Source organism: Cololabis saira, chromosome 22, assembly GCF_033807715.1.
Source record: "Cololabis saira isolate AMF1-May2022 chromosome 22, fColSai1.1, whole genome shotgun sequence".
Taxonomy (NCBI): domain Eukaryota; kingdom Metazoa; phylum Chordata; class Actinopteri; order Beloniformes; family Belonidae; genus Cololabis; species Cololabis saira.
This window is the reverse complement of record NC_084608.1, coordinates 29,288,325-29,306,445: the sequence shown is the minus strand read 5'-3', so window position 1 is coordinate 29,306,445 and position 18,121 is coordinate 29,288,325. Positions and strand designations below refer to the sequence as shown.

Genomic DNA, 18,121 nt, shown 5'->3' with positions numbered 1-18,121 from the left:
CCTGAGTCATAATAACAATAAGATTGATATTTTTGAGGTTAAAATCTGTAATTAATGCAAGGTTAAAATCTAATAAGAGTGTGAATTTTGTGGGTCTTTTGTAAATAAAATTTAAATACTAAAGCCTATGCTTAAATAGCGATGCTCATATTAGAGGTTTCAGGTCACTGACTGCAATAAATCTAAAGAAGGGAAACATCTCAAGGATGATTATCAGCTCATCATTTATATGCAAATCTGCAGTCTGTCTGCTGGCTGGAAGAGAAACAAACTACCAGTTTGGAGGAGCTCTTTGCAACAGCTCAGAGTATTTTAAAGAATCAAATACGTGTGAAGACGTGTATCCAGAGTCGGGAACGCATTCAGCACCTCGCCTTCATCAAAGGTTGTGAGTTAGACGAGTATGGAAAGCAGCAAAGCTCACATGTCTCTCTGTCTCTGCAGCTGGACCAGGCTTCCTTGTCTCTGCCCTCCAGGGAAGATTACACCACCAACACCTCCTCTGCTCAGGCGGTGGGTTTCTGCCTCATCTTTCTCCCCTTACCGGTTGTCTAAAATCTTCTCTTCCCGGGGGCGTTTATTTCCCTCCTGCAGGACTGGTGACTGGCAACAAAAACACTGCCAATGGAGATATTACACTCATCAGTCTCATGGTGGATGTGGCCGTCATGCTGGGCGCCCCGGAGACCGAGGCCAGGACCCAGATGGAAGAAGCTCTCGCCTTCGAGACCCAAGTGGCTCATGTAAAAACCTGGTGTCGGATAAATATGATGCTAGAAGTTTAGAAGTGATTTAATGGGCCTCTGCGGCTCCTGAGTTAATTAAAACTGCAACATTAACTCTGAAATATGATGCTGATTATATAGCTTAATAATATATTATTATATAGCTTTTACCATTGGTGCAAATGAAGATCTTTAATGAACGTATTCAGGATTAATGACATGTCTGATCGTATCTGCAGATCCTGATTCCTTATGAAAACCGCACCAGCGAAAGTATGTACAACAGATACTCTCTGTCTCGTCTAAAGCGCTCCATACCACAGGTACTTCTAACATTTATTCTAACATTAAGCTCATGGACAACAAAGATCCCAGGTACACGCACTCTTCATCTCTATCCTTTGTTGCTATGGTACATTGGCAAAGATATGGTGTGAATGACATTTCTACAAACAGAAGTCCATTTCTACGTTGTTTGCTCTTAAATCAGCACAAAAAATGACACAACACTGACTATAATCTTCAGAAACACGCTGTTGGAGGGGAAAAAATCCATCTTGTGTTGAAGAGTGAACACGTTGGTACCAGCCTCATGTTGCACGTGAAAGATGTCATGTGGTGCTTTTAACATTTTGAATATCTGTAAAAGCTATAAATATTATATTCACATATCTTAATTTATCTGATTAATGTAAAAGGATCATTTTTTTTATGGTGGGTGGGGCCACGTTGACCTGGAATTCCATTTAGTTCAGTGCTCACAAAGGTTACCATGACAACCTTCTATTGGACCGCCTTTGGACCGACCTGGAGCTGAAGGAAACCAGCTGCTGTGTCCATGCTGCCTCCCCTCATCCACAAGGAACATGAGGGAGTGAGAGCAGCAGCAGCTCCTTATCAGGATCCCCTGCTGAGCGTAACGCCCTTTGTTCAACAAAGAACCGGCCGGCCAGACATAACTACCTTTTTCTTCATTTTCAAGATCCACGTAAGGGCTGTTTGTGTCTGGGCAGAGAAACTTAGTAACACATTTTAAAAGTTAGTTTTACGTTGTGAGCCGGACCACTGACCCCGTCACAACTGTGTTCATTAGTTTAAGTGTGTTTGTTTATCTTATTGTTTTCTCCCCTCATCCTGCTCCTACTAACCCCCCCCACACACACACACACACATACTGACACACACACTGGCACCCAGACACACACATGTAATCTGAAGTTTTGTGATATGTTTAGTTAGTGTTATTTTTGTGTAGTTTAGTCATCAGAATTGATCCGAAGTGTCGTTTTACCATCTTCTTGACACTTGTGTAAATAAATTCTGATTAATTTGAATGAGAAGTTGTTTGTGCTTATTTTGCGCATATTTTTCACAACTGCTGGTTGCAGAGGCCTGTGTTCGAACTCCTCCCTTCACTATTATTCTGAAGAATAATCTACCTTGAGACTGATTTTTGCTGTTTAGTTGTCATTTTCCTGATTACATCAGGTGGTGCCCCGTTTTGATTAAGTCATTTTGATAATTCCATTTGATAAATAATCTACTTTATTAATTATTAAGGATTGTCATCCGACAACCATTAATAACTTTTGATAACTGAACCAGCACACCACTGTGTGACACAACAGCCCGCCAAGAGAAAAACAAGTCAACAGACAAAAGCGGAACTTCACCTTCAGAGGGTTTTCTGATGCTCGTCGTCACATTTGGTGACGAAGCTTCAGCTGCAAGATGCAAGAAAAAGCAGTACAAGTGCAAAGAGCAACACACAGATGCTTAAGTGTGTTTAAGAGAAGCACCGAGTGGCTTCAGTGGATAAGAGACAGGCAAGAAAATAAAGAAATGTCTGCAAAAAATAAAAAATAAAAAAATGGTGTGAATGACCATATTGTTCATTGACGGTTTTTTCCAGCATCACCACTCTGAGCCGACGGTTCCTGTACAGATACCTCGACTACGCTCGGGTGGGTACGAGCAAAACTGGACCATGTTTGTTTGATATCGGTGATTTCTGATGAACTTCAGATTGAATTCTACTTTATGAACCAAGATGATGAAACCAAACTCAGTTTTTTCTAAATGCTGCAACAGAAAACAGAAACTGTGTTTAACTGGTCATGTTGTTCATGGCAGCTCAGTAACACCATCTTCTTATCACTTATGAGGAGAAGTTGTTTCCTTTTTATTGAAGGGAGAAATGATGTCACCTTGCATCTCTTGACTGTTGCACCACCAGGTAACCACGGGAACCACCTCTCTGACCCCACACTGGGATAAGTGTGTTAATTACGTGGAGAACTCCCTCCAACGTTGCTGTGCTCTGCTGTACACGTTTAGAAGAAAAGAGCCATAGAAATGGCGAGAATAGCCTGCTGCTATCTAAACTATTGGAACTTTGTTTTTGATTGATCAATGGCCACGTTTATTGACGAGTAAGGATTCAAAACTGATGAAAATATCTGATTTCAACTGTCCGCAGACATTAATAGGAATTTCATCAGATATGCCAAGTTACATGAATAACTAACTTCATTTTGGTCAGAAATACAGCCACCGGTAATGGCCGGGTTTCCCAGATCCAACCTCTCTTAAGGATTTAAGAGAGGTTCAAAGAAGGTTTGAACTAAGAGAGAACCCTAAGATACGGGTGTTTCCCAGATGACTTCTTAACACCGTCCTTTAGTTTCGCTCTTTCAGACCCTCTTTGGAGGAGCTGTCCAGTTCTGAAACCAAATAATCGATGCCAGGCAAATCGATCACCGATCACTATCAGCGCATTTTCACACAGCACTGCTACCTAACGCACTAATTCTCTGCTGCATGTGCGTTATAATAAAAAATTAAGATGATAAATATAATTCAATGACCCTTTTTCATGATGAAAACAAGACTGCAACCAAATAAGAAGTAGTCTTGGTAGGAGAATGAGGGAATGTATTGTTTTTATTAAATGTGAAAGATGGACGAAAGGAGAAATTAACTTAACGATCATTCAGCATATTGGACCAGATTGTATCCTCCTGACTAGTAAAACAGAATCCTTTACCTCAAAAAAATATTCTGAAGTTTATTTCGCTGCTTGACCGTTTTCACTATTGCATTTATCAACGTTGTATTTGCGGATGTTTGGAGACACAGCGGGTGTGGATACGGGTTACAGTAACGCCGTTAGTTTTGCGGTAACTAATACCGCAAAATAATAAAAAGTAATGTGTTAGAGTAGGCTATCTAACGCATTACTTTTTAAATTCAGTCACGCAATTACCGCTACCAAACGGTGCGTTACTCCGTTATTTCTGGCTACAGTGAGGCTTTTTTTCCCCACACGCAGAGACCGGGAGGGAACGTAGTGTGTGTGCGTTCAAAAACATGACGGTCATGAGCCAAGAGAAGGCGAGTTTCGCAAATCGCAACGTGGAATTACAGCAATCCCTGGTTTTTCGCAGGGGTTATGTTCCAAAAAGAACCCGTGATAAGTGAAATTCTTTTTACAATTATAGAGGGCTTCTAATTGCGGAGATCAGCCCCGCCTTGCACGTATTCCACTGCTCTTCTGAGCCGCCTCATCCTGACTCGCTGTAGCGTCTTTTTATCCTAAACCCCGCGGTGTAGCTGTGTTTTTTCAAGAGAAGAAAATAGTTATGGGTCGTTGTCTTCGCTCTTTTTTCTTCTGGGCAAAAAGATTCTTTAATATAAACCGACACCATTGATTATATTTGAGACTGTAATGAACGATTCATCAAAGGATCACGTTCTTCAGCTGCTGCTTCCCTGTCATCACATAGGTGCGCTCGGGCTCGGGCTCGGGCTCGGACGCAGGAGGATCGGTGTCACGGCTGCCTGGACAGCCCGGTCCGACAGCACGTCCAGGGGACTGAAGTGCTGACGCACGAATGCGTTCATAAAAACAGTTCTGCTTCACGCACGGTGACGCGGTTGATTTGCAGCGAGAACATGCTGTATAGCAGCCAAATTATCAAATAAATGATATTCATGATGATCGTTTTATTTGTGCGTAATGCATAAAGCATATACAGGAACACACTTGTTATTCCTTATTTTTCTTTTTTTCCCCCTTTGCTGTCACCAATAAATGCTAAACAATATAAATCTAAAGTATAAAATGAATCATAATTTGTGCGGGGTGCATTGTTTTAATATCTCATTGCTTGGTGTGATATTGATTTGCCTGACGCGGCTGGATCTGTGAGTCTTTGTTCACTAAGATGGTTGTAAAGACTGGGTCAGCAGCATCTTTCGTTTCCTTCTTAATGAAAGAGATACTTAAGCTAAGAGCAACTCTGGGAAACGCGATTTTCTTTCACAGGCTCCTTAAAAAGGTTTGAAAGAAGTCTTTCACTGTTAAGAACTACTTAACTGATCTGGGAAACCCGGCCAATGTCAGTACGTTGGTCCATGGAGTTACGTTACAATAAATTACTATTTTAAACCTCTGACAAGAATCTCTGAGGCTACTGCGTTAAAAGTAGCACAAGCCTCTGTCATGTTGAAATGTCTGCTTTAGTTTCATTTCAAGGAATATTTACTTACTTTTAGGAGAGGTCTTGCTCTTGCCATCCCCTACCGACTTTCGTCAAAAAACAGCAAAGATAACTTTGAACTCCTGTCCTAGTTGTATCTTAGATGGCTGGGTTTTGCTTAATTCGTGGCTCAACAATGATGAAATTAGATCACAGAGGTAAGATGGACATTGTGACTGAGGTGACAGAGATTTAAGATTTAAGATGTGTACGTGATTTAATGTTGAAATAATTTAATTCAGTCATCTGCTTTAGAAATTGATGTATAAATTGCTTGATGTGACCTTTTTTTGACAACGTGCCATAGAGCACCACCAGACTGATATTTATCTGCTTAATGAAAACTTTAGTGAAAACATAAGATCAGTTGTTCTTCCAGAGTTTTTGCTGGTCTGACTTTGACAAATCACTTCACCTCAGTTTCCAGATCCTCGGGCTGGAAACATGCCGGCGGTCAGCCTGCTGGACGCTGTCGTTGTTATGGATTCTCAGCTGATCATTAATCAAAGTGCCTTTAGCGTCTTGTTTCTGAGCCACTTCTCACGTGTTTGTCTTTTATCTTGAGTAAGTGTAGCGGGTCCCGGCTGGGCCGCTAGCAGATAGATAATCCTGGAACCGGAGTACTGGAAACACACAAATAAAATTAGTGACACCGGACCACCTCTGCTCATTTTCCAGTCCAATTATTATATTATTCACATATTTTCTTTAACTGTTCACTGCAACAATTAATTATCTCTGTATACTGATGCATTGGTATCAACCATATGACACATTTCCAGGAAATGTATATCTTAAGTTTTTCTTTCAGAAATAAACAACAAAATAACCAATATCCTTTGCATTAAACCAAAGAAACATTTTTCTTTGTAATCATGCACAAATGTCTATAACTAATCATGTAATCTCATAAATCATGTACACTCTTTTCTCAAACACACATCACTAATCATGTAATCTGAGCCATCATGTACAAACTTTTCGGTCTCTTACTGAAAGAGTATTTTTTGTACCTAAAGTACATAAAATAAATTAAGTGTTCACTTAACATAACAGAATAATAATTATTGCAGTCACTAACTCGCGTTATATAACATTAACACAAATTAAACAACATAGCTGACCGATAGCTGGACCTTTTGGCTTTGAACTCGGTCTTGCGTTACCATGGCAACAGCCGTAGCTGGTGTTAGCTTGTAGCTTATACCTTTAGTGCTGAGCACGACACTACACAAACACTGCTGCGCTCACACACACACACAGTAATAATGCCCAACCTGAATCATGTATCATACACACAATTCTTAAAAACAACCCACAAATGCCGGAGAGCCAAAATAAATAAATAAAAAGTACATGTAATCTAGCTGCGGCAGCGGCCGCCATCTTCACATACTCGGTTGTCACGTACGCTTGGATTCACTGTACTTAGTAACTGAACTCGTAACTTTTCATCTTTACGTCCGGGGTTTTGATATTAACTTAAAAACATCTGAAGTCACATCAAAACATAAATAACCAACCTGGAAACACACAAATAAAATTAGTGACACCGGACCACCTCTGCTCATTCTCCAGTCCAACGGATTATGAGTTTCCCGTCCTCGTCGCGCTGTGAAGAGTCCCAGTGGCGCGGGCCGGGGCCGGTGCTGCCACCCTGTGTCCGTTTCTGGTACTAAAAGTCCTTGTGTGTTTCTTTCTTGTTCTCATTTTCGCAGGATGAAATAATAAAATAAAAAGATACCAAAACCAAAGATAGCAATAAACCAAAACGTGACTTCAGCGGAGATAAAACAATAATAATGACAATAATAATAATTCTACAAAAACACTTTTGTGAGTATCACATAAGGAAGAGCATTCTTCTCATTCATAGTCCAACGCATGATAAATTAACCATTTATAAGGTTTTGAAATCATGTCTTCTGCATATTTGGACATAATAAACTTGACAAAAATAGCTTCACAGATATTGTCACAGTTCAACTGCAAGCAAATCTTTCCTCCACTTATGTATTTACAGGGTGATTGACAGTTTATTCAACGCAGTTTTTCCTCTCTGGTGGGAAACTTTGAAGCTTGTATGTAGATCATATAAAATCTAACTACAAACCCAGCTTTATAAAATACAGATCTCTCTGAAGAGTTCAGGGTAGGGTGGGGGATTCAGGAAGCAGACATTCATGTTGTCATCTCTGCTAAAACGAGCTCTTCCAGGTCTGTGCTGGTCTGACTGTCTAATATCCTGGTTTCTGTTTCCAGATCTCTGAGTTACGGGGCCATCGGAGTGATAGTCGGACACGAGTTGACACACGGCTTTGACAACAACGGTAAACGCTGGTGGTAGCTGCTACTTTTCACTGTTTACAAGATTTCTAACATACCAAATCATTTCATGTATTTTATCTCTTTTAAGGTCGTAAATATGACAAAAATGGCAATCTTGACCAGTGGTGGAGCAACTCGTCTGTGACGGCCTTCACAGAGAAGACTCAGTGTATGATTGAGCAGTACAACAACTACCACTGGGAGGAGGCCGGCTTAAATGTGAGGACCAAAGAGCTGACCATGACTTTAAAATGACTTTTGAGATGTTATTTCAAGTAGAAATACCTGAACTTTTGTACAGGTCAGATGCTTCTAGTGAAAAAACAGCTGAGTCGATGTTTTAGTGTGTTCTGTCTTTGGTTTTTCTAGGTTCGTGGTACGAGGACTCTGGCTGAAAACATAGCAGATAATGGAGGAGTGAGAGAAGCTTTCAGGGTGAGCCGTCTGAGATAAAGGAGAGAACTTGTAGAGAAGCTGCTTAACGCTCCTCCTTTAAGAGGCAGATACCGTATTGGCCTGAATATAAGACGGGGTTTTTTGCATTGAAATAAGACTGAAAAAGTGTGGGGGTCGTCTTACATTCGGGGTCTAGACGTTATACCCATTTACACCGCTAGATGGCGCCAGATATCTTTAAAGCCAATGTTGAACTTAACTCTACAGGCCAAAGCCAACCCCTGTCACGAAGAATAAAAATAAAAAATAGCATAAGAAAGAAAAGAGAAGAAAATAAGAGAAGAGATAACAGAAAGTGTAGAAACGTAGTTTCTCCAATCTGGAGAAAAGTGGGTGGAAGTTCGGCAGGTAAACTGGCAGCTGAGGAGAAGTTATGATGCAAACTTCAAGATAATGATTTCAAATAGTCAAAATAACATGCTTTTTCTCTCAAATATATTGTTATAATCATTTGTTTCAGATTTACTGTAATTATTTTTGTATAAAAATTGAATTTGTGTGTTCAAAAAGTCTTTCTTCCAACTTGAGTCTTATAAAAGAGGGGGTCGTTTTATAATCGGGGTCGTCTTATATTTGGGACAATACGATATATATATATATATATTTGATGTGTGTGTGTGTGTGTGTGTGTGTGTGTGTGTGTGTGTGTGTGTGTGTGTGTGTGTGTGTGTGTGTGTGTGTAGGCGTACAGGCGGTGGGTGGATGAAAGCAGAGCTGGGGTGGAGGAGCCTCTACTTCCAGGAGTGGAACTAAACAACAATCAGCTGTTCTTCCTGAGCTATGCACATGTACGTCCTCACACACGCTCGCTTTTCTTTTTTCCATCGACACCACGTCTGGAAATAGGAGCATTTCTTTGTGGTTGTGTAGTTCAGCTGTGATTGTGTGTCTTCAACAGTTTTGGTCTTTTATTTTAGCTCTTACAGGCTTTTTCATCTTGTCCAGTCTTGTGCATCATAGTGTTTTAGTGTTTATGCAAGTGAACTTTTTTTCACACCCATTTCTAGGATGCACACTCGTATACATTAACCACTACTTACTTTAATACTTTGAATCCTTTTTGCTTTTTTTATTTCTTTACTTCATGAAGGTTTGTGGCAGCATGACAGAAATATTCTGACCCTAGTGGGTCAGCGGGTTAGTCTTCTCACTGTCCTATGTTTCAAATAAATATATAAATAATCAAATGAATGATTTGGCCGATACCAAGTTCTCCCATCATCCTTGTTGATCCACCTGTAGCAGCAATAACTGAAAGTAGTGGTCGTGTATTTTCCTATGTGATTTATTTGTAATTTTCTCGACATCTTGACTATTTCTCTCCACATTTTGACTTTTTTCTCCACATTTTGACTTTTTCTCTCCACATTTTGACTTTTTTCTCCACATTTTGACTTTTTCTCTCCACATTTTGACTTTTTTCTCCCAGATTTTGACTTTTTTCTCCACATTTTGACTTTTCTTATTTCTTCTTTACATTGTTGCTCCACTTCATCCAAGTTTCAGGCCCTCGTGCACATCTCTCCTCAGATCTCCTCCCAGCATTTCACCTGGGTGGAGGTCTGTGTTCAGAAACCCTGATTTGGTTCTTTTTCAGCCCTTCTGATGTAGATTTGCTGCCATGCTTGAAATCACTGGCCTTTTGAATAAAAATCAGGTTGGACAAAACTTTCTCTGTCTGTCACGTGACCTCAGGTTTGTCTGTAGAATGATATTGTTAGAAATAACGGTCAGAATAAACAGCAGGATTATGTTTCAGCCGGCGCAGATGAAACATGAGCGTTGGGGAAGCATAAAATCTTTTGTTGTAGCTCCAAACAGGCTCTTATGTTGTGCACAGTGAGCAACGAGTCTGCTGAGTCTCCAGTTTCAATGCCACATGTAATGACATTAATTAACGTGACTCTCCTCGTCTCCTGAACGATGACCACATTCTTCTCCTTTCCTGATTCTTTCATCAGGTGTTTCTGCTCGTGTAACAGCTGCTGCTGACGTGTTGCTCATTTTCTTGTTTTACTTGTTGATTATTTATGATCAGCGTACGCTGATGACGCTTTTCTACATCTATGTTTCCCACAATTCAAGAGATTCATCGTGAAACCTCAACATTTTTGAAGTTTCACCCAAGATGAAGCACATTCGTGTCATTCAGTGTGAGATGATGTAATTGGATGTAATAGACTGTTCTGTGCTGTCTGGGGCTCTTGGTATTTGTTGATACTCATGCAGCGTACACAGAGACGTGCACAGCCTCTAATCTGCATGTTGATTCCCTGCAGGTTAGATGTAATTCATACAGACCCGAAGCAGCCAGAGAACAGATCCAGAGCGGCGCCCACAGTCCTCCAAAATCAGAGGTGGGTAGTAACGAGTTACATTTACTCCGTTACATTTACTTGAGTAAGTTTTGGGAAATTTTGTACTTTTAGGAGTAGTTTTGAATCACTATACTTTTTACTTTTACTTGAGTAGATTTGTGAAGAAGAAACTGTTACTCTTACTCCGCTACATTAGGCTACGTTGAGCTGTTACTTTTCTTTTATCCCTTTTATCCACGTACGCATCAATCTCATGACGAGTGATTCTTTGGGGAAAAATGTTTGTTTTTGCATGTTTTGTCACATTTACACAGACTCAAACACACACACAGTTTCTATGAGTTCATGGGCTTGTTGTAGTTCTGCCTGGTTAAAAAAGAAAAGTACAAAAGCTTGAAAATTTGTGCTACTTGTGCTTAATTTATTTTTTTATTCTGTTATTATTTTATTTATTTTATTATTTATTAAAGTACTTGAATTTACTTTAAGATTATTTCAATTTAAGCTATTTTTTATGAAATTATTTTATTGATTTAATTTGCCTGAAGATGATTATTTTGTACTTTTGTCTGTTTGAATGGTTGTGTTAAAAAAATAAATCAGACGTTATTCAACAGTTACTCACTACTTGAGTAGTTTTTTCACCAAGTACTTTTTTACTTTTACTCAAGTAATTATTTGGATGACTACTTTTTACTTCTACTTGAGTTATATTATTCTGAAGTAACAGTGCTTTTACTTGAGTACAATTTCTGACTACTCTACCCACCTCTGTCCAAAATACAGGTAAACACACACACACACTTGCATAAAACCCACCTCCTCCAACGTCCACTCACCATCACTGTTTCCCTGCAGAGTCATCGGGGCGATGAGCAACTACGACGAGTTCAGGAAAGCCTTCAGATGTGATGATTCGTCAGTTATGAACCGAGGAGCGCAGTCCTGCCGGGTCTGGTGATCCCCGACCTCAACGTGACTCCAAACCAGAGCTGAACCGCCAGCAGGACGTCTGCTGAGCAGGTGGATGATGCTGGATGATGAACACTTAGTTTACATGATAACAGAGCAGAGCAGACACAGTCTGCCTCCTCGGAGACACTCGGACTCTCACCCTTGGTATGAAGGAAACATTTTGGAGACTGAAGCCATTTTTAATCGGCTGATAAATGCCCACGTTTGTTCCACAGGTATGTTTGTTGTAGGTAATGCATAAATATGACTGAATCAATGTGTAAAGGACCAAGGTTTAAGAGTCATAACAACATAAAATATGGTAAAAAGAGTTCTTCTACAACAAATATCCCTGTTACCGCAGATATACAGTGACTATAAGTTTTATATTCTGTGGAAGAAGATATAGGAGGTTTATATCAGGTCAAGCTATGAATATGATTATGAATGCTTGTAAACCACAGTTTAAATATGAGCACAGATTTATTAACTCTATCGAGCAGTACCACTTCTGACCACATGGGGGCAGCAGATCACAAAGTTCACGTCTCAGCATCTGTCAGGGTAATGCAAATACTTAAACTGGATGTTAAAATATCCAACTTTGAGGAAGAAGTTAACATATTTACGACCTGGTTTTAGGATAAGAAACCAAAAATGTACGCATACCCATTAGGAGGATTTTTTGTGCCAAAATTAAATAAATAAATACATAATTAATTAATTAAAATGGGAATTAAATAAATCATTAATTAATTAAATGTGTCATTAATTAATTAAAATTAGAATTAAATGTGTGTTAATTAAATGCTGAAATAATAAATATATTTTTTTACTTAAAATTAATTGTATTTTAATTAATTAATGACATATTTAATTCAAATTTTAATTAATTAATCACACATTTAATTAATTAATGATATATTTCATTCCCATTTTAATTAATTAATGATGTATTTATTTATTTAATTTTGGCACAAAAAATCCTCCATAACCGGTGGTGATTTTATTTATTTTATTTTTTTAATGGTTAATGGCTAGGTCTTACCACCATAGCCACTTAGCGTCTACCATTTTTAGTGAATTTAAAACGATGATAGAAAGCAGAGCCCTCAGACTCTTCAAATTAGAGTCAGGAGTCGGGGCAGAAGCTGCAAAGCAGCGTCCAGCTTTTGCGTGGAGCTCAGCTCAGCAGCCGGAGCGGCCTCCGGATTACTGGCTCTGTTTTTCAGTCTAGTGATCTTTGCTTTGCTCAAGTTGAGGCCCTTTCCAGGTTGACTAGCTGGACCGGTGACCAAAAGGACGGCAGCCTGACGCAAATGATTTACTGCGAGTGCTGGCACAACTCCACCTGTGTTCCCGCTCCACTGCTCATCATTTTGGTGTTTTGTTAATACCAGTCTGGTTGTTGTTCTGCCGACTTCACGATTCCTTTCCTCTGATTGGCTGCATGCTCACGCCAAGGGCGTAGGTTTGGTCTCAACAAACCTACGGTAGGGACGATATAACAGCATAACCTGCATGTACACTTTTTGCTGGGGACGGGACATTAATAAGACCAAACAAATTGGGTGAACGGGAGTCAGGGCTACATTTGTCAAGAATATGAACCTAATTAATTGATAGTATAATTGATCAATGCAAAATAAATCTGTTAAAAAAAAGTTAAAATTGTTATTTTCATGGGAGAAAGTCATCAGCCAATCAAACGTGCGTTTGAGGAAAAAAAAATGGACCGGCACATTCAGCAAGTGAAAAGGAGTAAATGTAAGTCTGAACAAAATGAAAATAATTCACTTAATAATGGTAGGGTCAATTCTATCCTTACAACATTTGAGAAAACAATCTAAATTACCTTTATATCTGAACTCATTATATAATGCAAATAAGGTTGCTTAAAAGTTGGTGGGGAAAATTTGAGCCTCCTGAAAAGTTGGTAGTGTTATGTCCCTACCGTCCCTATGCAAACCTACGCCCTTGGGCTTACACAGAAGTGTCCAGAGGAAGTTTCTTCCGCATTCGCTGATTCTGCCTCCTGGAAATCAAAGCTGAGTGAAGAAACCATCAAGGCAGAAAAGAGTTGGGATGACTGGGCGGGAAGGTTTTTTACCCTCTGAGATGTTATTTTAACATCATAATCCAATTTACATCAGTTTCTGTTCCAGATGAGGTACTTTTGTGAGTACACAGTGTTCTTTCACACAGATAAGGCTGTTCAGATACACAGAGCTCCAAACTCAGAACTGTTGGTGTGAACACATGTTATAACCTCAAAACAGCTCATTTACGTGTAGAAGTACACGATTTAGTATAGTAAACTAAGCTCTTTGTAATTAATACATGCAGTATGTATTCTGTAAGATTATCATTGGTAAATATTATTGATAAATTGAAGTAATGGGTTAAAATCAGGATTATTTCTCTTTGCATTATCATCTAGGTTTTTTCTTGAATTCATTTTCTATATTTCTAAGCTTCTGTTTTCATAATTGGATCTTGGTTGTGGGACTTAGGGACAGCGAACAGCTTAAAATATCGGACTTAGACTTAGAGTCAACTTTATTGATCCCTTTGGGATGATTCGCTCTGGGAAATTCAGTCTCCAGCAGCTTCTACAACTCAGCACACGGAGGGTAGAAATGAAAATAAATATAAAAACTCAAGATTGGATAACCAACTATACACTCCTAGAGAATACAGAAGTGAACAGTGGATAATTGTATCTGACTGAAACCGCCACCTCCCAAATCACGTTAGCCGTGAGACGCCCAAAAGCGCTGCTTTAGATCTGGTTTGTTCCGGTTTCACTTCACTACAAACATGATGAGCTGCAATGAGGACGGCTCCGGGTGTCTTTGGATATAAATTGCTTGTTTTGACAAAAAAAAACACAACCAATGTTGTTTTCATGCAATTGTACACCAGTAAGATCCAAGCTGTTGTAATTACTCAGTGTTTCTGCCAGTCGGACTGTTATTATTACATACTGGAGCTTTAAATCTGTTACAGTTTCTCATTTAATCTTAGAAACAAAGAAATAATAATTATGTGCTGATGTTATCAAAGTTTCCCAGAGCCCTTTGTTCCGTCCTCAGAGGTCTCCGTTTACAAAAACCAAAAATGTTCTACAACAGAGATTTATATCATAATAAAAAGTACTAAAAATTTAAATACAGTAGATCTTAAATGAAAAAATAACCAATTTAGCCACAAGAAATGACTCAGAAAGCTTTATTGTTGCTTTAGGATCATAATCACTGTTCTTTCCTTGTGTTTTCTGTTAATACAGGACTGTCTCAGAAAATTAGAATATTGTGATAAAGTTCTTTATTTTCTGTAATGCAATTAAAAAAACAAAATATCATACATTCTGGATTCATTACAAATCAACTGAAATATTGCAAGCCTTTTATTATTTTAATATTGCTGATTATGGCTTACAGTTTAAGATTAAGATTCCCAGAATATTCTAATTTTTTTAGATAGGATATTTGAGTTTTCTTAAGCTGTAAGCCATGATCAGCAATATTAAATTAATAAAAGGCTTGCAATATTTCAGTTGATTTGTAATGAATCCAGAATTTATGACATTTCTGTTTTTGTAATTTTATTACAGAAAATCACAATATTCTAATTTTCTGAGACAGTCCTGTATATCATAGTTTTGTAAATTCCTTTGCAGAGTTTTGCTTTCGTTCTGTGTGCTGTGCTCATGGCTCACTCTTGATGTTGTCTTTTAATAAAAATGAGATATTATCCTGTATCTTGTCGCTGTGCCGTGATTGATAAGATAAGTGGGAACTTCTGAGAGAGTGACGGTGACACACGGTGTAGGCGAAGCTGATTGAAAAGCATGTCCATTTATTTATTTTCCTTCCTCCGTGCTGTTACACTCGGACAGCGCCGCACGGCACATCTCATTCATTTATCTCTGCAGTTCCCATGGCAACCTGCTTTGTGTTGCGGCCGACTCTTAAACCTGATGCTGTGCGTGTTTCCTTGTGTGTGTCTGGCTCTGACTTTGCCTAAGTGGCTGCAGCAGGGGGGTTAGCGTTAATGACTTATCTCACAGTGTCATCAATTAATAAGCAGTTAGAAAAACAGTCAGATCCTCGGCGAAGGTGTGAGACTGATGTGTGATCAACATCTGGCCGGTGGCATTCTCAGGCTCGGATGGTTTCTACATGAAATGTGTATTCACTCCCTCGGGGAAACTCTGACTTCTATTTTAGAGGATTATTTGTTGCACATCTATTGCAAAATTTGAACTTGTGCAGAGAGAAACTATTGATTTAATTTGCTGATGAGAACTGAATAAAACAACCGTTGATTATGTTTTTCTTCTTCTTAATGACCAATATGGCCATGGAAGTATTTTCATTATTTCTCATTTCAGTGTTTTACATCGTACACTACGTCCACATTAGTATGCTTAGTTTTAAAATGTAGTTTCAAAAGAGAGATGACCTTCGTCCAGATTAGCATTGAAAATTCTGAAGATTCCTGCTAAAGGAGGTTGTTAGTGTTAAAAATGAAAGTAATACCAAGGACAACAAAGTCCAAACTTTGTGAAGCAAAGCTGTGGAACTACATCACTGTTTCCAAATACTTTCTACTTTGTAAATCCACATTAGACCATAACAGTTGTGTTAACAGCTGCAACGGTGTCTGTAGCTTAGGGCTGTGCGATTAATCGATTTTAAATCTAAATCCGATTTATTAATCAAGACGATGTTAAGGAAAGGAAAAAAAAAAGGAAAATCGGAAAATCGGATTTTCCTTGTTTGCAGCTGGCTGCATTACAGACAGAGCTCGTCTAGTCATCTTTGTTTGGTCAAGAAAATTGTAAATGTTGTCACTTTACTAAACTCAAGGAGGATTTACAGTATCTTTCAATTGCACTTCATTCCCAAAAGGGACATTTGTTTGCTATTTTTCTTTAAAAATAAAGATAAAATATTTGAAACAATTTATTCCATTGTCTTTTGTAGTTTTACCAAAAAAATCGAAATTGAAATCGAAAATCGGGTTTTCAGAGAAAAAAAATCTGTATTTTTGTTTATTTTTGTCCAAAATCGCCCAGCCCTACTGTAGCTGTTAAAGAAAACCCCCCAAAATAAAATAATGTCCATTTGTAAAGATCTATTTCATCAGGATAACATTACAAAAGTTTGATGTTGAACAACAAAAACAGAGCTCAAGTCTTCCCCCCGTCTTTCTACCCATTTCAGTTCCACCTATTTTCCCAGTAAAGTCCACAAGTGCCACAAAAATATTCAAAATTTGAAGAAAAAAAAAATTGTCATGTCACATATTGTCTAATTGGAAGTTCTATTATTAGTGCCGACAATGGAATTTAAGGTGGCTGGTAAACCGATATATGATTTACAACATACTGTATAATGTCCAGATGTTGGAAACATCTTTGCTTTTGTCCTGCATTAATACTCTGCTCCAAAATAAGAAGTTCTTATGTCATTATTTTATTCTGTAAACAGTACAGTAGCTAAATATTATTACATTGATAACAATGGTGTCTCACAATGGCAATTGTCATTTGATAAGTAGATTTACGTTGTACTTTTTGTTACGTTAACCATCTTAATGCCAAAATTTGGAAAACCCTATTTTAATTAAAAAAAGAATAAACAATCTTATTTCCTATTTATTGTATTGAATACTGACTTCTACAACGTGACCAAATAAACATATCAAATCAAAAATCAAATCAAATTTGCCATCTTTGATTGTCTAAGAGAATTTTTTTTTCTAAATGTTGATAGTTCCTAAAGTGTCCAAATTTCTTGCTTACAAGCGAATTTAAAAGGCAAGTTTGACGTCAAAACACAAAAATGAGTGATTTCCATGAACAAATTCCCTTCAAAAATGAAAAAAAAAATAATTCTGTCCTGCCCATCATCTGAAAAACCACAACATTTTATATTGCTGTGTATGAATGTAATTAAAAATAAAGAGAAAGAATTAAAACATTTAAAAATTAAAATAATAATAAAAATTATAAAATAATAATTAAAATTAAAAAATAATAAATAAATAAAAAAATAAAGAGAAAAAAAGAGGCTAAAAAACATGCTTTGTTAAATATTTAGATTTATTCATCGCCCTAAGATGAAACTGTTTACTTGAGTAAATTCAAAATGTGCTCTCTTACACCCGTTGACCATGCAAAGCTGCCGGCTAACCACATACTACCCTGAAAATCAATGGCGGCAGCGACATCAATGTTCCGTGCTCGCAGAGCCGTTAATAAAGAGCTACCGCCTCACTGGTGGCCATTACATCATTGAACTGTGATGAATCTACTTTAATGGCTGCTCTAAAAATGACATCTAGGTTGATTAAACCGCTGATTTGTCACCTTCCTCGCCCGATTAAACACCATCACAGCACGAGTAAATCAAGTCAGGACTCGATGAGTAACCCCAAGAATTACCGAAATCTATAAAAGTTTGGGCTGTTTTGGAAGCAGCCCACTGATTTATGAGTTGGTGTTTTAAACACTTTACTTGTATTTATCTTGTCTCAGGTGGTTCTGTAGTCAGCATCTCTGGTTATGTTTAATTCTACTTTATAAGTTATGTGCTGAATTTGCAGATTCTTGTATTTCTGCTTAAAATAGCTATTTGAATCTCCATACTAATGTGGGATGATGCAACTTGTGACTGAACCATTTAGTTTAATGCAATTCAGTGCACTCTGATCCATTTCTTTGCTATCTCAAAAATAAATACATAAAAAAAAACAGGAAATCACAAGGATTTGTATTAATATCACACAG

At 38.1% G+C, this 18,121-nt stretch overlaps 1 protein-coding gene across 1 annotated transcript; it reads left to right on the top strand.

Annotated features, from left to right (window-relative positions):
• Positions 1-1,080: 1,080 nt before the first annotated feature.
• On the top strand, positions 1,081-11,329 carry LOC133423389 (phosphate-regulating neutral endopeptidase PHEX-like). The gene is made up of 9 exons (XM_061713570.1): positions 1,081-1,100; positions 2,638-2,689; positions 2,962-3,050; positions 7,529-7,596; positions 7,683-7,813; positions 7,964-8,029; positions 8,734-8,838; positions 10,330-10,421; positions 11,227-11,329. The coding sequence occupies exons 1-9, from the start codon at positions 1,081-1,083 to the stop codon at positions 11,327-11,329; spliced, it is 726 nt and encodes a 241-aa protein (XP_061569554.1).
• The last annotated feature ends 6,792 nt before the right edge of the window (positions 11,330-18,121 follow it).

Excerpts from the sequence above, each read along its gene's own strand:
- LOC133423389 (XM_061713570.1), top strand. The coding sequence starts at position 1,081 with ATGGACAACAAAGATCCCAG. Across the intron at positions 2,690-2,961 it reads GATACCTCGACTACGCTCGG|GTAACCACGGGAACCACCTC; the intron begins GTGGGTACGAGC and ends TTGCACCACCAG. Across the intron at positions 7,597-7,682 it reads ACACGGCTTTGACAACAACG|GTCGTAAATATGACAAAAAT; the intron begins GTAAACGCTGGT and ends ATCTCTTTTAAG.